At 31.7% G+C, this 22,958-nt stretch overlaps 3 protein-coding genes and 2 long non-coding RNA genes across 9 annotated transcripts; 2 read left to right on the top strand and 3 right to left on the bottom strand.

Moving 5' to 3' along the window:
- Positions 1–546: 546 nt before the first annotated feature.
- On the bottom strand, positions 547–2,917 carry LOC125574970 (serine--glyoxylate aminotransferase-like). 4 transcript variants are annotated; one of them, XM_048776634.1, is made up of 5 exons: positions 2,653–2,917; positions 1,794–2,310; positions 1,250–1,616; positions 923–1,133; positions 547–848 (listed from the first exon to the last, which is right to left on the bottom strand). In XM_048776634.1, the coding sequence occupies exons 2-5, from the start codon at positions 2,281–2,283 to the stop codon at positions 711–713; spliced, it is 1,206 nt and encodes a 401-aa protein (XP_048632591.1). In that variant the 5' UTR covers positions 2,284–2,310; positions 2,653–2,917; the 3' UTR covers positions 547–710. The 4 variants fall into 4 exon arrangements, with proteins under 4 accessions (XP_048632591.1, XP_048632592.1, XP_048632593.1 ...); XM_048776635.1 differs by lacking the exon at positions 2,653–2,917 and adding an exon at positions 2,491–2,645; XM_048776636.1 differs by lacking the exon at positions 2,653–2,917 and adding an exon at positions 2,510–2,530.
- A 4,172-nt stretch (positions 2,918–7,089) lies between these two features.
- On the top strand, positions 7,090–8,918 carry LOC106366253. Its single transcript, XR_001273617.3, has 4 exons — positions 7,090–7,888; positions 7,959–8,104; positions 8,172–8,253; positions 8,455–8,918. It is a non-coding gene; the product is annotated as an uncharacterized LOC106366253 (long non-coding RNA).
- Positions 8,919–11,157: 2,239 nt separating this feature from the next.
- Positions 11,158–12,940, top strand: LOC111214669. Its single transcript, XR_002664029.2, has 2 exons — positions 11,158–12,401; positions 12,504–12,940. It is a non-coding gene; the product is annotated as an uncharacterized LOC111214669 (long non-coding RNA).
- A 1,227-nt stretch (positions 12,941–14,167) lies between these two features.
- LOC106444230 (protein RGF1 INDUCIBLE TRANSCRIPTION FACTOR 1) lies at positions 14,168–16,072 on the bottom strand. 2 transcript variants are annotated; one of them, XM_013885728.3, is made up of 4 exons: positions 15,978–16,072; positions 15,450–15,695; positions 15,228–15,368; positions 14,168–14,661 (listed from the first exon to the last, which is right to left on the bottom strand). In XM_013885728.3, the coding sequence occupies exons 1-4, from the start codon at positions 15,978–15,980 to the stop codon at positions 14,302–14,304; spliced, it is 750 nt and encodes a 249-aa protein (XP_013741182.1). In that variant the 5' UTR covers positions 15,981–16,072; the 3' UTR covers positions 14,168–14,301. The 2 variants fall into 2 exon arrangements, with proteins under 2 accessions (XP_013741182.1, XP_022573405.1); XM_022717684.2 differs by having other exon boundaries at positions 15,450–15,686.
- A 3,570-nt stretch (positions 16,073–19,642) lies between these two features.
- On the bottom strand, positions 19,643–22,507 carry LOC106439759 (NEDD8 ultimate buster 1-like). Its single transcript, XM_048776631.1, has 10 exons — positions 22,124–22,507; positions 21,904–22,026; positions 21,717–21,813; positions 21,604–21,639; positions 21,328–21,515; positions 21,135–21,237; positions 20,854–21,035; positions 20,697–20,774; positions 20,241–20,437; positions 19,643–20,155 (listed from the first exon to the last, which is right to left on the bottom strand). Exons 1-10 carry the CDS (start codon positions 22,426–22,428, stop codon positions 19,788–19,790), a joined length of 1,677 nt encoding a protein of 558 aa, XP_048632588.1. The 5' UTR covers positions 22,429–22,507; the 3' UTR covers positions 19,643–19,787.
- Positions 22,508–22,958: the final 451 nt, after the last annotated feature.

Here is a 22,958-nt window from a genome sequence, read left to right as displayed (position 1 = left end):
TTTTAAAAAATAACTAGGATACCTGTACTGATCATGTTTATTTTCCTTTGTTTCATTTTTTCTAACAAAGAAAAAGGAAAACATTGCTATGAATAATATTGTGATGATACCGATTATGATAAATGCTAGATATATTTGTTCTCCAAACTTTAATTATTCTCTAAATTATACTTTGTTTTTAAACTATTGTACTCAGGCTCACTACTCATGGAATAAGACACATTTCTTTATTCTTATGTTCTTTACTTATACTCTTGTTATCAACATAAGACCCTAGCCGATGAACAAAATTCAAAACTCTAGTTTTCTAACAAAGTGGATGATTGGTTGGATTGTATCGATAGAATTTAGTTAGTAAGATTAAGTAGGCCTGATTTAAATTATTATTATTATTATTCTGATTTAAATTATTTCATAAGGCAATGTATTGATTTAAAATGGATTAATGTATTGATAGAAAGATTAAAAATACAGTGTTTTATAATATTCCATGTAAGTTAGTTTTCAGAAATGTGCTTTTGTTTTATTGGTATTATTGATAATAAATAAAAATAAATCTGACCTTGTGTTTGATAAGTTTTTTTTGTGAATAATTGCACATAAAATAGATATTGTTTTAGTAAATAAAGAAACTGAGAAAAGAGAAAACAAATAGTTTTGTTATACATTGAAAGGGGGTGGAGAGAAAGATGGAGAAATAGGGATATGGATTAGATCCGGGAAGGAATGAGAGGGATCTGGTGCTGAAGATAAGTAGAAGCAGCGGCAACTCCACTTCCCAATACAACTGGGTAGCCAACATCCTTGAGTATCATCTCCACTCCAGCCAAACACCCAAGAAGTTGCAACTGCGTATAAATTTTGTACTTCGATTAGAGTTTGATTAATCAAAAAATGGATTAGACAATACAGACAAACGTACCTCATTAAGATGTCCAAGGTGCCCAATTCTGAAAACCTTGCCAGCCACTTTGTTGAGACCAAGACCAAGACTAAGGTTGTACCTCTTCCACGCCCTTTTCACAATCTCAGTACTGTCTATATTTGGCGGCACCATGACCGCTGTCACTGTGTTACTTATCCACTCCTCCTTCTGTGTACAGTTTTTCAGCCCCCACGCTTCCACCGCGAGCCTACATATATACAAAGATCATATTAAGTTATTAACAAAGAAACTCTAGTTTAAAAAAGAAAAAAAAAACTCTAGTTGATGTTTTTAGAATTCTAGCTATTAAAAGACTTATATTACCTTGTGGCCTTTCCCAAACGGGCATGACGGGCGATGACATTATCAAGTCCTTCTTCAAAGATAAGATCAAGAGCAGCTCTAAGACCGTAAAGGAGTTGAATGGAAGGTGTGTATGGCCAATATGTACCGAGCTTGTAAAACTTGAGGTAGTCATTCCAATCAAAGAAGACTTTGAGGGATTTTGAGGTTTTGGTAGCTTCCAAAGCTTTTGGACTGGCGCACACAATACCAAGTCCTGTTGGAAGAGATAAAGCCTTCTGAGATCCGGTCAAGGCCACATCCACTCCCCACTCATCCATTCGAAAATCAAGCGCACATATGGACGAGACACCGTCCACAAGCAGCAAAGCCGGGTGCTTGTAGTGATCTGTGTTAAGACGAGTATGTATGTGTGTTAAGTGAAATTAATATATTTTGTACGAGTCGGTTTGTAATCGGATCCTAAATAAATTATATATTAATTTAAATGAAAAGAAAAAGAAAAAATAATAATAACAGAGAAAATTATGAAGACAAAAGAGATTGTTTGTGATTAAATATTTACCGAGGAGGGTTCGGACAGCAGAGATGTCATTAGTGACTCCAGTCGCGGTCTCGTTGTGGACAATGCAAATGGCTTTGATGGATTGATTTTGGTCCTCTGAGAGCTTTGAGGCCAAGACTTGGAGATTAGCACCTTGTCCCCAATCACTCTCCACCACATCAACGTTAAAATTTAGCCTCTTCTGCTGGTCAATCCACAGCAAACTGAATTGCCCTATCAGAAACGAGACGATCCTGTCTCCAGGAGATAGCGTGTTGGTCAAGGCACTCTCCCAAGCACCAGTACCAGTGGTCGGAAACATAAACGGTGTCCCAGATGTTGTCTTGAATATCTTCTTCACGTCCTCCAGCAACGTTTTTGTAAGCGCCGGGATGGCTGGTGAACGGTAATCCTCGTTGTTTCTGTTCATCGCCCGGATCACCTGTTCCGGTATGTTCACTGGTCCTGGTACGAAAAGATGGTGTCTCCCTGGTCCATTCATATAGTCCATTTTTTCCCCTTTTCTTGTTTCTCCACACTACAAAAAGTTCACAAACATTCTAAACCATAGACAAGGATAGAACTAAAACATGTGAGTATATGCATATATGACCATGACGTAAACTGTAATATGTATGTATCATTGCTACCATCAACTCAGGTTTGGCAATAACATATTTACGCATGAAGAAAAGAGTAAACAATAAAATAAACGTACATCTATATATATTACATACGCCAAAAGTGCGTTAGCGATAAACAGGTGTAAACCAACAAATATGTGTGATCGATCGGCTGTAAGAGTTAAGAGATCACGTATACAGAAAAGTGTAACAAGCGGAGAAAACGAAGTAATAACAAAAAGAGGAGACAAGTTTACCTCTGAGTAAGGCGGAAGCTCCTGAGGGCCTTTGCTTCCCAGAAACCTCGTTAATATATCTTCCTTTTTTAATTTATTTTATTTTTAATTTCGTATCCATGTTTTTATTATCCCAATCACAAGGATTCGCTTATTGGAATCTCCAGACGCGTGGCGGATAAGAGCAAGGAGAAAAAATCTTTTCAGTTACGTATGGCTCACAGGTATTTGTGATATATTTGCATTTTTCTCCTTCTTCTTTCTATATCTTCTATTTCTTCCTTATTAGTGTATTTCATAATAATAGTGAGATGGAGGGGTGCGGGGAAGAACCTGAATTTGAAAAAGTTGAGGAATAAAATAAAAGGTTGATAAGAACTAGGGAGGGAGAATGCAATAGAATGAAGTCTTGAAGATTTAAGGTGGAAAAGAGAAGATGAGAGATAAGGAGATAAATGGGTGAGAGCCACACAACTTTTTTGCAACCAGGGCCACACGAGGGAACGCCGAATCCTTGGGGACTTCCTCACAATCACTCGCTCTCTCGTTTAAATTTTTCGGGATTTTTGCACTAGATGACAAATGGATTTGGATGTTTGAATTTGGTTTACATCAACAATTGATTTTTTAAAATAACTTAGCATAACTTTTTCAGTACTAGACTTTGGAAAAAAAAAATTATCGTTATATCAAGATATAGTTTAAAACAAACTGGAAAAATGTATAAGACAAGCACATCGAATTATTTTCTTTTGTTAATTCGTTCGGCCAAGAAATTAACTATTCAATTGAGAATTCTAAAATCCTTACTAATAAAAGGGAGCTTTTGAGGCTCCATAGGGCGTCCACATCAGCAGAAAAAATTTCTCCCGAAAGATGACACGTGGCATAAAATATAGTTTTACATTTTAATATTAATTATTTTCGAAAATTGTAAAAAATATGTAAACATACAGCATTAAAAAATGGAAAACTACATAAAACATATGTAAGATTACCATTTTCACTTGAAAAAAAGACGGCTTATCTCCATAATGTAACATTACCATTTTATAAAAAAAAACCAAAAACATTATATATAATTTCGAAAATAATAAATATATGTAAACATACAACATAAAAAATGGAAATATACATTAAACATATGTAAGATTACCGTTTTACATTTTTAATTAAAAAATAATAATATGTAAACATACAACATAAAAAATAGAAAAACTACATTAAACATATGTAAGATTACCATTTTTCACTAAAAAAGACGGTTTATCTCCATAATGTAAAATTACTATTTTGTAAAGAAAACATTATATATAATTTCGAAAATAATAAATAATATGTAAACATACAACATAAAAAATGGAAATACTACATTAAACATATGTAAGATTACCATTTTACATTTAAAAATAACAATAATATGTAAACATACAACATAAAAAAATGAAAAAACTACATTAAACATATGTAAGATTTCTATTTATCACTAAAAAAAAGCGGCTTATCTCCATAATGTAGCATTACCATTTTATAAAAAAAAAGAAAAAAAAAACATAAATATAACTATTTGACTATTTGTCCAAGTTCTTCTATTAAACATTGCCGTTTTACATTAAAATGTAAAAATAAATTAAGATTTAAACATCTATCTTAAAATATAAAATATAAATATTAACTAAACATAAAGTATAAGAAAGAGAAATACTCAATATATAGAAAAATAAATAATAAGTAAATATTATAAATATATAAATATATGAATTATATATACAATAATAAGTAAATGCAAAATTTTTAAAAAATGGAAAGAGTACATTAAATATTAAACATCTATCTTAAATATAAAATATAGATATTAAGTAAATAGAAAGTATAAGAAAAAGAAATACACAACTCAAAAACAATGGAAAAAGTATATTAAGATTTAAACATCTATCTTAAAATATAAAATATAGATATTACGCAAATAGAAAGTATAAGAAAAGGAAATACACAATTTAAAAAATGGAAAAAGTACATTAATATTTAAACATCTATCTTAAAATGTAAATCTATCTTAAATTATAAAATTATTAGTAAATAGAAAGTATAAGATATAAAAATACACAATATAAAGAAAAATAAATAATAAGTAAATATATATTATAAGAAAATACCCAATTTTAAAAATGGGAAATTACCTTAAGATTTAAAAATATATCTTAAAATTTAAAATATTGATATTACGTAAATAGAAAGTATAACAAATGAAAATATACAATTTAAAAAAAAAGGAAAACGTATATTAAGATTTAAACATCTATCTTAAAATGTAAAATAGAGATATTAAGTAAATAAAAAGTAAAAGAAATGGAAATACATATACAGGAAAATAAATAATAAGTAAATAATATAAATATATAATATATGAATTATATATATAATAATAAGTAAATACACAATTTTTTTAAAAAATGGAAAAAGTTTATTAAGCAGTAAACATCTATCTTAAAATGTAAAATATATGATAAAAGTAAATACACAATTTAAAAAAATGGAAAAAGTACATTAAGATTTAAATATCTATTTTAAAATATAAAATATAGATATTACGTAAATAAAAAATATAAGAAATGGAAATAAACATTTAAAAAAATAGAAAAAGTACATTAAGATTTAAACATCGATCTTAAAATGTACATCTATCTTAAAATGACAGTAAATTATATAAAAATGGAAATACCACATTAAACAAAATAAAAAATAAAAATGTGTAGTTTTATATCAAGAAAGTCCCTATAAAACTCATTATTCCATCAACATCAACCTCACACTATCAAGGAAAACTTCAAAGCAATCGAGCAAAAAAATGGTTCCACCATCAACTCTTGCCGTCCCAAAAACGTTTAATGACCTTGAAAGAGATTTTTTATAACAACGAACTTTTTGTTAGATGGATTCACTGTTGGAAAACCCGCAACTTTCAAAACCCAAACTTATTCATGGGAATTGAATTGCTTTTCATAGACTCAAAGGTATTCTTACAAATTTAAATTGATCTAATCCATAATTTTATTGTTAATATTCGTACTAACTCTTTCATGATCAAACCATTACAGTTAATAATCATTCAAGCGTTTATCCCGAAATACTTCCTTCCTCGCCGAATCAGGTATTGGTTCATGTTGGTTTAGTATTGTTTTTGGTTTATTAACCGGTTTAGGATGGTCCTATTGTAAATATAATTTAAGTTGGTTTAACATATATTATGCTTAAAATAACTTAAATTAAATAATAGTAATATTATGCTTAAAATATAATTTTAGAGTGTTTTCAAATATAGTTTACAGAACATTATAGGTGATGAATTTAATTTATTAAATTCGTTTATTACTTAAAACTAAGTTTTTTTAAAAACATACTGAGTTATAAATATGAGTATAACATGAAGACAAAAATATAAATATTTGATTTTCAAGATAAGAAATTCAGATTTTATTCAGTTACTCAATATATAATATCTTAAATTTTATTTTTTAAATATACATAATTTATATATATAGATTAATCTTCCAAACTTAAACTAATATATTATATATGAATAATGTTTTTAAATAAAAATAATTTCTGATTTAAAAAAAATAAAAACAACAAATGGTTATTTTCAAATAATGGATGTAATTTACATTATGCTATCATTTAACAAGTATTAGATACTTTTTGATATATTATTATTTTCTATTTCCAGAAAATAATAAATTGTTAAACATCAATAACATCTAGGTTAAGTATACGAACAACACAAATTCAAACATCACAAAAAATATTTACATAAACATTATAATACATAATTTAATAAAAAAATACAATTAAAAAAAATATTCAAAAGAATAGTTATATACTTAATATTTGAAAATCAAAGATATTTTTGCTAAAATTGTAATTACCTGACCAAGGAGATCGTCCATCTTTTTACGGATCGATAGATTGTTGAGCATGTGTTCGAACCGAAAATACTCTGCAGTTTAATTAAATATCTAAAACATTTATTCAAATACTCAACAGATAGTTTTGCTAAATATGATAACTAAATAGCCAATAAAATTACAAAAAAATATTTAAATAGTAAAAAATATGTTACTTTAACGTGTTAAAATTTAAAAATAAATTTAAATTATGACATGCATCTTAACATTTATATAAATATATATCATAACCTAAATATAAATAATTTAACAACTTAAATTAGAAAAAAATAAAAATCCCGGGCGTAGCCCGGGTTAATCCCTAGTCTTATCTTATACAATAAAGGAGGCTTGCCTCTCTCCTCCTTCATCCACCTCATCATATAGGATGGGGCATTTTAGGACACGTGTACACTGTCGAAATATTTTCTCAAAATTGTGTTTTCAATTCGGTTTGACTTTTTAATGGACTTCAGTGTTAAGTATTAGCCCACTAACCCAATACGAGAAGTTAGGGTTACCTTTCCAGAAACAAACTGTGCAGAGATGAATCCAAGCCACACCTCTTGCCTCTGTCGTTTCGCTTCACCTCCCACAAAGTTTTTTCTGCAAAACAGTTTTTATAGCAATCAATCATCATTCCCCACTGCTTTTGCTTCATTGCTTTTTACTTCGTTTTCATCGTCGCTCATGCTGATATGTGGAGCCGTTCTATGAGGCTTCACCGAGAATCCAACTCTCGATTCTTAATTAGAAAACCCTAAATCGTTTTAAGTTAGCTCCGAGGATGGTAAATCAACAGTTCCATTTATTTGAGCTCAAGGCTGGTCGCTCATGCCAATATATGGAGCCGTTCTGCAGGCAGAGTGTTGTCAGGAGGCTTTTCCGGTTCTGGAAAACTCGAAATGTGAAGAAAGGTGGGGAGTTGATGGGCTTCATCTGGTACTGCTAGAAAGGAAGGTAACGAATCTTGGTCTTCATTTCGCTTTAATAACAGGTACTCATTCCGAAATAAGGTGATTACGTGCTCTGTGGAATGGTTCGCAGTCCACCTTGATTCATCTCTGAATCAGTGTACATCGGCTCAATACTTTTAGAAACATTTTGAAGCAATGCAGACTGTATGATCTAAGTGGGTTTGATGTAACGAAGACCAACCAAAGCTTCCGCCTTTCAGACTCCCATGTATCAATTCGTTTTACAGAGCAGACACAATTTCATGAGTTGCCTGAGAACAGGGGCTTGATCCCGATGGAACTCTTCAGGTTCGGGGATTTACGATCATTTTGGCTACACAAACACTGACTTGCCAGGTTGTTCATTATTTTCCCCATTCATACCTATCATGTAGTCTGTCTAAATGTCCATTTTAATTGCCTGCAGATATTGTTGGTGACGTGTTTTGGAAGTAAACGTTTGTCTTAGTATTTTTGTCAATCGTGCTATGCAACTCCTTGATAAATTGGTTATCCACGGCGTGGAACCACGGGTTATTGCAGCTACCAATATCAATCCAAAATTGGCTGGAGGTATGCATGTCCCGGATTAGTAATATGATTTACAGTTTTACATACTAAATCTTTGACCTTATTGTAGGACGTCCTTTCCTAAATCCAGCCTCAGTAACCCTTTTCTAATTTGCCGGTGAGTGTGAGGCCATCACAAGTTGCATCTAGGGGTAAGAGTTTATGCATTTAGTATTTTTATCATTTTTGTAAAGGTTTTATTATGTGTAGACCCATTGTTTTTCCTTTTATTCATGTTTGTGAACATTGATGAGGGTTCTTCCTCTTCACCCAAAAAATTTACAGTGGTCAAAAATTTCGAATCATTGAGTGTTTTGGAACTAAATTCATTTGTCCTAAACTCCCCTCCGCAGGTAAACCTTTGTAAGGAAACCCATCCTGCTTATTAACTTCCTCTGTCACACTGCTGTTGCTGTCAATACCACTTGGAATCACAGTAGAAGTGCAGGTTGAAGACCTCCAATGAGAAAGGGGTAAAGATAATGGTCCGTGTCCGGCTGTAAGAGATGACGTTCCTTTCGAGGAGTCCCATGTTGAAGATTGTGGACCTCTACAAAGAAGCCACGTAATAGTTGAACTCCAGAAGATCGAAGTGAAAGTTGGAGTCTGGTTTCACAACTGCTTCTTTTATCTTTAATTCCCAGCGTTTAATAAGTTGTCATTGAACTATATTGCAATGTTTTCTGTTCTTTTGTTTTCTTTTTAAATCAGCCTTACTAATTTCTCAACTACAATGCAGTATTTTAAACCCCTATTGAATTGTTATAATGTTATGAATATTAGTGCCAATCATTTCATATAATGTTTCAATTAAGCATTTGGCTTGCCTGGAATAGTATTCTTATTTCCTCTTGACAACCTTCATTTGTCAGGTCCATGTAACATTTTTTTTTTTGGGCAAATTTTTTTTTTTTTTTGAGGCAAAGGTCCATGTAACCTTTTCTTTATTCCTTTAAGATTGTCGCACTTGAGGCAAAACAATGTCATTGATATTAATACCAAATCCTTCGTACATAGTTTTCAGGCATCTTGCTGGCTTAAAGGTAAAACGTGGTATTTACAATTCTGCTTGAAAGATTGAAAACCAAAATAGATTAGTTTGCAATTTATGTTACTATGATAAACAAATGAGGAAATTTGTACCCTTCTATTAGCCTCAACTTCGAAACAATGTAATATATTACGGTCGCTAACCACTATCAAATGGATTGGAAAAAATATTTTCTCTTTCAACATATTTTTATTTTATATTTTTGAACAAATTTTCTTTACTAAGACCACAAAATAAATTATAAATTCATTTAAAAATAAAATATACTAATCCGGCGCGTAGCGCCGGAAAACCACTAGTATAGATATAGAATATAGATATGTGTAGTTCTGGGAGTTCGTTTCAGGTTTAATTTTTCAGTTTCTGATAGTTTTTGTTTGGATATAGAGTATCGGAACCATTTGGGTTTGTCTTTTCTGTTTTTGGTTCGGTTTAGATAACAATACTGAAAACCGGTTAATATTTTGCAAAAGTCGTGTCTAATTTAGTTCCGGTTTTTTTTAGCTTATTAAATGATTTCGTACAATTTAATTAAAATATGTAATGATTTGGATTCTTTGAATAAAATATCAGTCAATTTGTTTTGCTTGATTAATCGAGTAACTTGGATAATTCAGACATAAGCTAAAAAAACATGTAGTTAATTTGGCTTTTGTGGAATTTATTTTTAATAATAATAATAGATATTTAGGATATAAAGATTTGGTTTATAAAATTTATTTTTAAGAATTTGGTTATTTTAAAGTTTAATATAATTAACATTTTTGATATATAAATTATATTTTGACTACCGTATTCATTCATTTTTATGTTTGATTTTGATTTTTCGGGATCTAGAGTATTTGTAAGTTCAACTCGATTTTGATTTTTTTTTGCTTGGTTTTTTTTTTTTACAAACCTCATGCCTAGATATATTGAGTTTTTATGTTTTACGGAAAGGCTGTCGAGAAAACAAAAGATAATTTTTTCTATTTATCGAAAAGACAAAGCATAATGTAGAGATCTTCCTTACTATTACTTGTGCGAATGAGAAGCTCCTTCGCACAAAATAAAAAGGGTCAAATTCACAAAATTAATGTCTTTTATGAAACTTCAGACATAGATTAGATTTATTGTAGTAACTAGGATATTATGATGATGAAAAGAGCGGTAGGTGTGAGAAGAGATGATGAACCAAAATGGAAAGCTAGACCGGAAGAGCCATTACCAAGAATTACCGATGTTCCTGTGTTAAATTTGAATTATAGAATACATGTGGAGGCGGCTAAATGACCTGTAGCACCAATGTCCATTTACCAATGACCCGACGTATGAACAAATGGAGTCATTGTATTGAATGCAGCCAAAAAATCTTAAGTTAGTTGGATTTGAGATGCCTCTGCTACATTGGTTTTAATCGCAGGGGAAGTATGTGATTTTGCGCCTAGTAGTTTGCGATGATAAAAGTTCTAGGGGATGAAATTTACGATGGCCAGTTTCTGTAAACATTTCCAGGAGTTTGCAATAATTGTGGTGGAGTCCAACTTGGATATGGTTGAAGTGATTGTAGTTGTTTCGTCCTCTACAACGGTTATTGTTTTGACCCTTGGTGTGGCCATTGTTGCAGAGCATGAGTGTGTGTTGAAGAGGCTGCAACAAGAGCAGTGGAAAAAAATGTATGATCAGCATGTGAAACCGACTGGTGACATGTAGTATTAGAGTTGAATTACAGTATGATTTGTAGTTCGATGTAACTTGCAGTGAAAAATATGTGGTAAAAAAGTAAGTTTATGTGGTAAGTTTTGCAGTAAAAATAAAAGTTATCATTTTATTAAAACTTATGACTGGTAACATTTTTGATGTATAAGTTGCAGTATGAGTTCTGGATAAAAGAATTAAATATATAAATTGATAAATAGAATTTTTTTATTAAGCTCTTTTTAAAATAAATAAAAAGGAAAAAAATTATTTTAAATTATTTTAAACTATTTTTGTTTAAATATATATAAGTATATATATATATATATATAATAAACAAAAAAATCTCATATAAACATATGAATATATGTATGTAAATTATAAAACAATTTTTAAAAATTAATTTAAATGGAAGTAAGAAAGTTTATAAAGTATTTTGGCTAGCAAATAAATAGTTGTGTACAATAGTTGAGAATATTTATTAAATAACCAAAGTAATTGTTGGACAATTGCCATGTTTTAAAAGTTAATAAATTTCTATAGAAATAAAAAACGTGAACAACTAAACAAAAAGTTCTTAACTCAAGTCAACTCAAGCTCTAATACATGCAATTTTCTTTGATGTTGGCTTAACATTTGATTTGTTGATTTTACAAAGGAGATAACTCAAAGTGTAACTCAACCTTACCACATTCTAAATCAACACACAAACTCAAAAGTTCACAACAAAATCATGATTGGTAACATTTCTGATTAATATTCTTAACTCAAACTAAATCAAGTGTAAAACATGTCACCAATCAAAGCCAAAGTAAGATTTCTTTAACCTTGATGCTTTGTCCAGTAGCACGGAATAGCATCATCAAATGAGGAAAATGGCTTCATGTTAATCTTTCCATTTCCTTGATTTACTTTGAGTAGATTGCATAATATATAAACAGAGTAAAACTGGTTAATGAATTTTAACAAAATAATGATTACGCCTAATGGAAAATATTATATATTCGGTCTCAAACTTAATAATATGATATTCAAAAATTAAAAGTAATTTATTAATTTAAATAAAAAAATTATGGCTAAGATAAAAATTGTAAAAATGTGTGCATGTTTTTTTGAGGTAATTGCATTGTAGAACTAACAGAAAAAAATTAAATTAAGTAAATATCCATATCACTCTATGTGCTATGTTATTGCTTATTCTCTAGAAAGCTGACCAAGATGTCATTGCTTCCGTGATCACCACAAAATCAGCCTTCTCCTTCTTTTTGCTGAATGAAAGCTCTCTCCTTCTTTTCATATGCAATAACATCTTGATAGACTTTCTTTGTCCTCTTCTTCGATGGCTTAACCGGTGGAGAGCACGATCATCTAACTCTTCAACCACCTCACCTCCTCTGTTATCCTCTCTGCACGCTATTCCATCTGCTCTCCCTCCGGTCAGGCCACCTCCTTCTCAACCTCAATCAGCTTCACCTTTAATATCGTTTGCAACCATCCATTCCTCTACGACCGTCGTCACTCGTTCTTTCCTCACTTCCTCCCGACATCTCTTCTTCTCCTCAACTTCATATGGTAGTTTGTTCTCCTTTCCATCAACTTTGGCAACAATTTCATCACCTCCTCCGCAAGTAGTATCACTTCATTCGTTTTCTGATTCTTATCCTTCACTTTCAGATAAAATGAACAATAAGAAGCTTTGTTTCCTTTTCCTGGATCTCACGTGAGAGAAACAGGGTAGCTGATAGTTTAGCAAAGCAGGTTTTGTCTGCTGAACTTGCCATTATGGCCCCAACCAACTCTGTTTAAGAGTTTTAATGAATGAAATGTGTTTCAAAAAAAAAATGAACAATAAGAAAAAATGAACAGTAAAAAAACATGTATTATATTATTGTGTACTAATTTCTCTTAGTTTTTTAGTACATAATAGTATTTGTGAAGCCATAAATATTGTGTGATACATAGACTTATTGCTGACACTAATCCAAAATTTGTTTCAGCAAATAATATAAAATCAAATTAGTTCATAAATATAGCATACATGTTGTTATAGACAAATAAAATTGTATAGTATGAAGTTCAGTGAATCAAGCAATTCTGTTTTTTTGAACCAAGAAATGTCATCTCATGACACCTTCTTTGTCATCTTTTTTTTTGGGTCAAACGTTAACCTTATTTGTCATCTTAATCGCCATCTCTGTCACTGATGTGTGGTTTTTCTTACTGTTATCTCCCATTTGATTTGCACATCATCTTGTATAGTATACTAATATACTATGTTGTTGTTCTGATTGATTATGTTATACTGTTTTGCATGTTTCATTCTATTTAACATATTCTTAGTGTTAGTATAAATTGACCTCGTTAGCTCACGTAACAGTGAAAGATGAACATCTATTTGCAATTCATCGTCTAGTTTTGTGACAAATTTGCATGTTTCCCAATATAATCATTACATGGTTAGTTTCTTAAATTTTTAACTTATAATGGGTATATAGCTAACTTTACCCGTTTTATCAGATATTGTAGAATTTAAAATAAAATATAGGTGTGATTTAATGAATAAGTAAAACATTTTCTATGTGCATTTTAGTAGCATAGATAACTAAATCAATATTTTTAAAATATATCCATATATACCACCATATATATATACAACCATCCTCACTCACGAATGTCGTCATTGCGAACATAATTAAACCGTTATTCCCGATGGTCTAAACCATCATGTCACCACACTCGCTTCAGTTCGGCTTGATTCTATTTATAATGCTCGGACCGCCACCGTCAGTGCCACGTCTGCTTTCTTGGCTTGGATTCATTCGTGTTCAACTGCCGTGCGTAAATTATTGGATTCTCGGAAAATTTCTTTACCCACAGCTCGGAATTAGGAGCCACGTGAGTCACTAACAAATCTGTCCAAAATAAACCCAATTTTATATTCAAGATTTCATGCTACAATCCTCGATATTTTTTAAACAATTATATCCCGAAACATTTTTAATTAGGTTGAAATGCACATCTAAGCCGAAATTTGTACTACAACTCCAATATCAAGGGAAAAACAATTTGACTTCAACATAATATCTAGATAACAAAACCATTATAAGAATTACAAACAATATTGAAAGTTAAATGAAAAAGAACTGGGGTTTTCTCCTCCATAAAGCATTTAGGCAACTACTATTGTAATCGTAGGAGGAGAATTTTAACTATAATCCCTCCATTGACAAAATAAGTCCTTCATTCACTAACCACTGCAAGTTGATTAATTTATGTCTCACATATTTTATATGCTAAAGCTAAAGTAACCTATATATACGTAATTAGGGAAAACAAAATGATTGATTATAAACTTTATTAGATAGAGACACAATAATCCATGCATGTAACATATAAGACTATTATGTGAAAATAAAAATATTTTAGTCAAAAAAGAAGAAGATTAAAATATAAAAGAAAATGAAGGAGAACGTTAACAGAGAGGAGATCGTTGAGGAATGCCTTTGCGCCGATTGATGCAGGCTGAGATATCGTCAGGATCCTCCGAAACTGCTTTATAACTATTAGCCGATTTGGCACAGAAGCAGAAACCGGTTCGCTTTTTTCTAACGACGTGGGTGGTGGTTGCAGCGTCTCTTAGTTCGGATGAAGTCGACGACCAGCTCATGGACTCATCACCATCCACGACCGTTGATCGTGGAGTCTCGTAGGCAGCCATATCATCATCTGCTAGTAAATCTTGTGGGATGATGTAGTCTGGACCTAGGGTAAGAGAGTGACATGGCTTCAGGAATGGAGTAATGTCCCCGTAACTTTTCATCACGAACTCCACCTGCAGATATATAAAAATGGGTTTAAGAATATTATAATAAATAGCCATACATTTACGGATTTTATTCAGGTTTTAAAAATAAATATATAGTTCAAAGAAAAGATTTAAAAATCCAAAGATACATAAATAAATAATTTAATATTGTACATAATTGGGTTATTTTAGTTGTCCAATAATTTTTCGAAATCCTTCTCATATTTGTACAATTTCGGATTTAAAACATTTCAGCGGATGGTTCATGTACGTTTACTCACAAAGTATAGATAATTTCAAAAAAAAAAAAGTGGTAGATAATCAAATAAGTAAATCAGTTCAGGAAAGATCAGCTTTTCCACTCATGCATAGAAATGAACAAACTCATGTTTCAGAAAACGAATAAACTCAATTTTCAGAAAACGAATAAACTCTGAAGGCAGACTGACATATGACATACTGTACTTTATGTGCTAAATAAGTATATGTGTATACATGTATCAAAACTATACAGTTTTGTAATGTGAGAATCGGATAATAAGCAGAACCGAGTCTAATATTATATTATGTAGGACTAAAGGTAATGAAATAACCTTACAACCCAAGGAGCAATGGATAAAAGGTTCTTGAAGACTTCGGTCACATGAAGTGCAATAGTTGCCAGCTCCTTTGAATTGTCTATTTTGTGGTCTCTTCTTGATGAACACCACTTTTGCGCTATTTATTGTATAAGCCTGTCCACAGTTTACCCGCAAACGAATTTCTATATAAATATATATATATAACTGTATTGAGACTAAGAATACTTTACTTACTTGAACGTTAGAGCAGTCGATGAGTCTCTGAAGATCTTCAAGCCGAACAACATCGTGATACACATAGCGGCGAACCTGAAGGAGTCTGTGATATCTATGCGAGGGTACACAGTGAGGGCATAGACTGATGCAACAATCAAGACAACACACGTTCTTCTCATTCTTCTTTGCCGTCTCATGGTACGGACATCCTACGAAGAATTTCTCTGCGTAAAGCGCATCCAACCATGCGGGTTTCTGAATTCCCTAACACACACCATTTACACAACTTATAATTATTTAAGTAAACAAAAATACATTTTCATACCACAATTCGGTAGCTTCTTATATCCATATTCGTATCTATAGAACGTACCAATGATTCTACACATTTACAAGGTGTCAAGATGAACATTAAGCCACAATTATAAGGAATATGGTATGATTACTTAGAATCGTATAGTAAAGTAACGGAGATGAAAGTGAGAGATTTAACACTTCAGCTGGTACCAAATTGAACAAAAAAAAGAGTAGAAAAAGTTAACCTACCATGAGGACACAACTCAGAGTAACTAGGCTTTGGAAGATGGAATTTTGGCCACTACTCACTACAAAGAGTAATAATAGGAAGAGAGACAGGTCAGTGGGGTTTGAGATGGTAGGATTTATGGAGGATCACAAGAGAGAGAGAAAAATATCATATTAAATTATTCCTCGAAAGTATAACTCTTTTTACACATTTTAAATTTGGTTTGTTGTTTATTAGTGTTGGTGAGATGAGAGAAAAAAGGAGAGAGAGAGAGGGGAACGTGGGAGCTGTTTCCGTGTCTCCTACTTTTAGCATATATTATTTGGTCATCTCCTTGGCTTGAGAGCTCAATTAGGTTAAACCCTCCTTGAAGAAGCTGCTCTACTTCCATTTTTTATTTCATCATTTTATCTTATAGTTCTTCATTTTATGATCAAGCAAATATATGAGATAACTGGATGACTCTTCCAAGTTGGTGTTTTAAGGATTTGTTTTGATAATCATTACTTCATTAGCCAATCGACGAAAATATCAAACTACTTTCCCTTTCGTTTCTAAAATGTTTTAAAATAATTTTTTTTCAAAAAGTTACATGTATCATTTTTAAAATGTAATTTCAACCAACATTTGTGTAATATATGGAGTATGAATTGTCATTTGTCCCAACATTTCGAAATTAATAGGTGTCGTGGTAATCTATAAATAGTTTGATAGGCCTGTTTTTAGATATTCATATAAGGTTACAAATTCCAAAATATTTACTGTGGATTTGATAAACATTGAATATTGATGGACGAGTCAAATTATTGCCTAGTAACAATATTACAATAGTAGCGTTCTAAATAGAAGCTATGAACCTAGCAGGGCTAAAGAAAAATAATGAACTATATAGATCTCTGTATTGCAATCCTTAAACCTTTAACTAGGACCAATATAACCTGTACATATTAATGATTAATAGATACAAATGTAACACTATGTATTCAACAGCTTACGTATGCTTATACTTTGTAAATATGGTACTAGTATTTCTCTATGCATGTAAATTACTTAGGATACTTCTATCTACTAAAGCCTCACATATTTTTGGTTCCACCAATTTAGATTCATGGAAACAAGCCACCGTCAAATTCTTAGTATATTTTATATTTAAATCACTTGTTTTATGCCTGATAAAATAATATATCGGTCTAATAGGAGTAGAAATGTACAGAGCATATGGTTAATAATAATGTTAGTAATTTATTAGTTACAATAACCAAGGAGAAAACATCAAGAAAAAGATTCGTCTGTCTTACGCCAACTTGTTCTATTTTATTGGCAAAAACGTCTAAATGGTACTGGTAAGAAAATAACGTCTGAATGGTACTTCTTGTATTGGCAGACGATTATATTTAATATGTAACCATATTAAATAACAGAATGAATGTTTTACAGGAAATTAAGGAAGATTAATTTGGTGTATATATTTAAAATATTATTTTTAAATTCTTATTATACTTATAATATTTTAATCATCAGTTCTGCAAAAATTATCGATAACAGTTTGAAACATGATTGTATATTTATAGCCTATTTATATTTTACGATTCAAATAAATTTTAATTTCATATTCTTCTTATATTTCATATCTATTAGATAGTATAATTTTAGCTTAACTACAAAATAATACAGTAGCAAAATCATAAATAAGTGAAAGTTATTTTACATGATATCATGATATTTGATTTAATAACACGCAATAATAACCCAATTTATATACGATTTTATCATCCCTTCATCCTTCATTTTTCAAACTATCTCCCTACAAAAAATTATCATGGTGGTTCATTGTCCTGGACTTTAAACTCTCTCCAAAATCATGATACAGTTTGATTGTTCTTCGTTAATTTACCGCGAAGAGGTATTTTTAAAATTTTTATTTATTTCTTGCAATGAAATAATGAATAATTTTATTTCAAATTTGAAAATAAATTATTCACATCTTGATTTTTAAAGGATTATTTTTTTAAAATTATAATATGATCTTTAACATTTATTTTTTTATTCTGCCAAAATAATCTATATTATTACAGAAGACACTGAAATTTTTCAATTCCGACCAAAAAATAATTGAGAATTTTCAAAAAGATCAACAAAACTCTATCAAAAAGACATATAGAAAAGCCGTCATGATTCTATAGGGAATTCCCGACAAATTTCATTATATTGGAAAATAATCCAGAATTCGTAACAATTTTCCAAAGAAATAGTATGTCAAAAAATTACTGATGGAATTCTGAAAAAAAAAAACTATGTGTTAATTCTTGATGGATTTCCAAAGATTATTTACATTATAAAAATTAAATAAAATTTGACCAGATTAAAGTTAGAACAATTCTTTCAAATAACTATTTTTAATTTTTTGTCACAAAAATAGTTTTCAATAAAGAAAATGATCAAAATAATCATTTTTTATTTTGAATTTTTTTAATTTGAAACCCTATCTTCAAAGCACCACTCTTTAACTCTAAACCCTAAGTCTAGATTACTTAACCCTAGGGTATAAATCCATTTTTACTCCTTAATAAACTTCTTTTGATCATTTTTCTAATTGAAATATATTTTTGTGATAAAAATTAAAATATGCTATCTTAGGAAATTTCTCTTAAAGTTATGGATTAGACCACTTTACACTTTAAAATTATAAAAGTAAAAATAAAAAAAAGTCCATTTTAATTTTTATAAATTATATTTATATGAAATTATGTTATTCCGTAAAAATATAAATATTATAACTTAATGCAATACATATTGAACTAAAATGATTATTTAGTTAAAACTAAAATATTAAATTTTAAATAATTACGTCGTCATTTTATATAATACAGACCAAAAAATTACATAACTAAAAATGTTTTCTATAGTACGGGTTAGAATTTTGGGAAATTGCACCCCATACACTAGACTTTTACCCTAATTAACCAAATACCTTAAATCCCACAATGTTATACTTTTTTCCATAGACACAAACTAGTCACATCATAGGTATTTTCATTTTTTTAGGGTTTTAAACCAATTCACCCTAGAATTTTCTTCAAAACAAAAAAAATCCCATTAAAAACTATTTAATAGTCATATACAAAAAATTTAGGGTAAATTATAAAAACTCGAAAAATCAATTTTTTTTTGTAAAACAATAAAATCAAATATTTTAAATTTGTAATTTACGTAAAAGAAAAAAATTGTTAGCCAAAATATAATTCCACCTTTAAAAAAGCATGACAAAATCTCATAAATACTCTTCATTTTTAGAACTCTTTGTATTAGACTATACAAAAACAAATAATCACACTCTTAAACTAACAAAACAATACATGTTAAAATCCGAACCAAAAAACTTATGATACTTATAAACCGAAAATATATTTGGCATTTTGAAAGAGTGATTTAAAATAGGTATTCTATTAAAATAAACATTAAACTTTAGACTAAAATATGTATTTTGGACTTCAATTTATATTTTCAAGTCTCATTTTTTGGTGTTTATTTGGATTTCTGAATCTAATTTCGATTGGTAAAACTTTGGGTTCAGGTTTATTTTATACCTATCTATCTATGGAATCAAATCGGGTATCTCGTGGTTTTTGCCTATGCCCACTCTGAACATAAAAAATTCTAGCCAAAGAGAAAATAGATACTATACTAAGGTTATAAAAACAATCTCATAAATCAGTTTCTGCAAGCAAATCATACTAAATACTAAGCGAGTTCCATACCAACCCACATTGGCCCTGCTAATAACTCCCACGAGTATTATTATTCGTTTATCTACAAACTCTTTTTCTACATCAACCAGAATCCTGAGATGCGTCCAACATGACCAGGTACTCATTTATAGCTTCGACCTCCTTGTCAAGATTGATATCATAAGCCGACAAAGCGTCAACCTTTGCAATCTCATCTGCTATGTCTCCTTCTATCTCAAGGTCCCGCCCTTCCTCCTCAACGTTGCTTGCAATCTCATCCGCCGTATCATCTTCCATCTCAGCGTCCTCTGCCTCCGCAACAATTTCATTGTTGGTGCTGCTCGTTGCACCGCCATTTTCTGTGAAAGCAGAACCTGAGGCAGAGGCGGTTCCCGGGTTTGCTGCTGGTGAAGATAGTAGCCTTTGGATTATATTTTCTCGTTTGCCACCAACCTCCAAAGCAGACGTTGCTGCAGTGCCAAAGTAGAAATGTAATGAGATATAGTCAAATTCTTGACGTTGGCAATAAGAAACAAATCGAGATGGGACAAGTACCTTGTCCTCGTTCAAAGCCCATTGAAACAAGTTCGTCAACTGTTACGCCTACGTGTTGTTCTTGACGTTTTCTTTTCCTAGACTCAATGTAAACCTGTATACTTGAATTAACGTCAGGGCTTGTAAGTGCATCAAGGGCTTTCTGAAAATCGTTCTCATGTCTCCGGAGGGATTCAGCAGCAAGATCCCTTGCATATCTGCAAAGGCCAGCGTTTTAAAAAAGGCATTGAACAAACACCAACGCCAATAGCTACTTCCAAAGCAAACCAATCCTATTAATAATATAAAGAGAGCCTTAAGGGCGTTCTAATGGTGATTTATCTGTTCTTGTGCAGAAAATTTTTGAACATTGTTTACCCTTTTTCTGGAACTTTGCTTCAATGCGTTTAGAAATAATATTTTCACTGTAAAGTGGCTGTATAAAACGGTAGGATCTATTTATAGTGCATTTCTTACCCAATCAAGACGAGCCTGTCAAGCATCTGCATATCAACAGCTTTATTCATGGGTGTCACTCCATACGTCTTCTGCTCACTGAAATATCAGCTCTAGTTTAAGTTATTTAGTTAAAGATGTGACAAAACTAGTATAATTTTTGGTTATAAAAACATACAGTATCTCCTTTTGTCTCTGGAGATCGTCCTTGTGCTTTTGAGCTCTTTTGGCCCTCTCTTCAATGAGGAAATCAACAGAAGTCGCAATATCCTTATTGTTCAGTCGCAAAGCTCTCTTAGCATCCTTCTCATGGAAGCCCATACCCATAACTACGGACAGCGTTTCATCGGGTATTTGTAGCTGCATCACAATCCACAACAACAAATATTTAACTCCGTAACAATTGAATACTATCAGTAACAGTGAATTTACTAAAGTATACATACACCACTCACTGACCTGCAACAGTTTAGCATGGGCGGACTTGAGAACATTCAAGGCTTTATCATTTTGACCAGTGTGATATGCCACCACACCTTCTAGCAACTCCAATCTCACATATCTAAGCCAGTAGAAACAACAAATCTTCTTTAACAAAGCTGTGTAAAACTACTCTGCAGATAATAACTGATATAAATGAAACAGAGCTCACAGTGCTAATTCAGGACATTGACCAGCTTGAAGGAGTCTGACACGAGAGAGGTCCTTCCCATGAGCACGCTCGAGCCCTTTCCTTGCTTTCACTAGCCGAAAGCCAGCATCTGACAAGCATTTGAGGTCCCGGAGCAAGAAATAGCACCACACAATGTCGATTTCCATTATAGGGATGTTGTCCACAAGCTGTAACATAATATAGATACAAATAAGTTGAATTCATTAGCAAACTATAGCTTTGAGTTTAGATATAAGGAAAGGAGAGGGAAAAGACCTCGAGAATCTTGGGATCACAGAGCAAGAAAGATTCCTACAAATCACAGAAACGAATCAGAAACAAGGCAAAGAAAAAACTTGATTCCCAGCAAGCAAGAAGTTGCAGCTTACCTCAGCCATGGCAAGAACTTCAAGTGCATCAACATACAAGTCCGTCTCTATTAGACTTTTTGCCTTAGCATGTAACATAAGACCCATCATTGCTGCACTGTGGAGCAAACAAACAAAAAAACAAATTTCATTAACATAAAAGTTATTACGAGTGGTTTCAACCCTGATTGAGCAATAATAATAAAACCTCTGATCAGTCTCTGATCCAAACTTGACTTGCTGACCTCCCTGATCTTCCAGCTCTATGTTATAGTCCTCCATCGGTAACGAACCATCCACGTGTCTCTTCGATAACGCCGTAGCTGCAGCTCTGCACAAGATTCAACATATACATAATAAACCAATCACGATCAAACTTCGAAAACTAACAACTAAACGCTACCGAATCGGAGAAAATTAGGACTCACTTGAGACGGGAGAGGCGTCTCGACCTTTCTTCCTCAGCCATGATCGCCTTGCCTTCGCCTGGCGCAGCGCCTCGGCTGGAGAGGATCTTCGAGTTTTCCTTGATTCCTAATTGAGCAAGGGTCTTAGGATCATCATCGTCCCCGTCGTCGGCTTTGAGGATTTTTCCGGCGCAGATTAGTTTGATCGATTCGGGATCGAGGCCCGATCGGTTAGCTACTTCGTTTCTGAGCATGGTGAGAGTCCAGTTCTCGAGGTCCACCTCTAAGATGCCTCCCCATGTCCCGGCGACCTTGAGCTTCGTCATATTGATCAGTCTCGCCTTCTGTTAATTAGGTTTTTTGAGAATTTTGTAAAGATTAAGTGTGCGTATTTATACGATTTGTTTTGCTAGGGGATAAATATGTGTTTAATTTATATAAGAAAAATACAAAACCTAGTCCCCAAGTTAGAAGTTTAGCTAAAACCCCTTCAACTTCCTCTCTTTCTCAAAACCAACCACGACTTTACGGAAATCCCTTATATATTAATTGAGGAACATTTGAAAAGATGTAACCTCAATTTTGTATTAATTAAAAGATGCCCCAATGCATAGGTGTCACTCAATTAGGTAGTCAATTACATTCAATTGAAAAATAAGTAGGTCCACATTCGATTTTTATATGTTGTTAGATATATAAGTTGGTCAAACTATATGATATAATGATATGATATGATATTTTCTTTCCTTAAATAAAACCTACGGAATTACCATAAATGACTAATATATATATGACAATTAATGAGTTTAATAATAAAGATTTGATAACAATGTATATCTCCTCCATCATTTTTTGT

This window comes from Brassica napus, chromosome A3, assembly GCF_020379485.1.
Source record: "Brassica napus cultivar Da-Ae chromosome A3, Da-Ae, whole genome shotgun sequence".
Lineage (NCBI taxonomy): Eukaryota > Viridiplantae > Streptophyta > Magnoliopsida > Brassicales > Brassicaceae > Brassica > Brassica napus.
This window is presented reverse-complemented; position numbering and strand designations above follow the sequence as displayed.

Coding starts and splice junctions, on each gene's coding strand:
- LOC125574970 (XM_048776633.1), bottom strand. CDS start 2,458: ATGCGTAAATATGTTATTGCCAAACCTGAGTTGATG. Junction 1,617..1,793: donor TGCTGTCCGAACCCTCCTCG/GTAAATATTTAA, acceptor GTCTTAACACAG/ATCACTACAAGCACCCGGCT. Junction 1,134..1,249: donor CGTTTGGGAAAGGCCACAAG/GTAATATAAGTC, acceptor GTATATATGTAG/GCTCGCGGTGGAAGCGTGGG.
- LOC106444230 (XM_013885728.3), bottom strand. Junction 15,369..15,449: donor TCGACTGCTCTAACGTTCAA/GTAAGTAAAGTA, acceptor AACTGTGGACAG/GCTTATACAATAAATAGCGC. Junction 14,662..15,227: donor ATTGCTCCTTGGGTTGTAAG/GTTATTTCATTA, acceptor ATATATCTGCAG/GTGGAGTTCGTGATGAAAAG.
- LOC106439759 (XM_048776631.1), bottom strand. CDS start 22,428: ATGACGAAGCTCAAGGTCGCCGGGACATGGGGAGGCATCTTAGAGGTG. Junction 21,516..21,603: donor GTGATCCCAAGATTCTCGAG/GTCTTTTCCCTC, acceptor ATTATGTTACAG/CTTGTGGACAACATCCCTAT. Junction 21,238..21,327: donor CAATGTCCTGAATTAGCACT/GTGAGCTCTGTT, acceptor CTACTGGCTTAG/ATATGTGAGATTGGAGTTGC.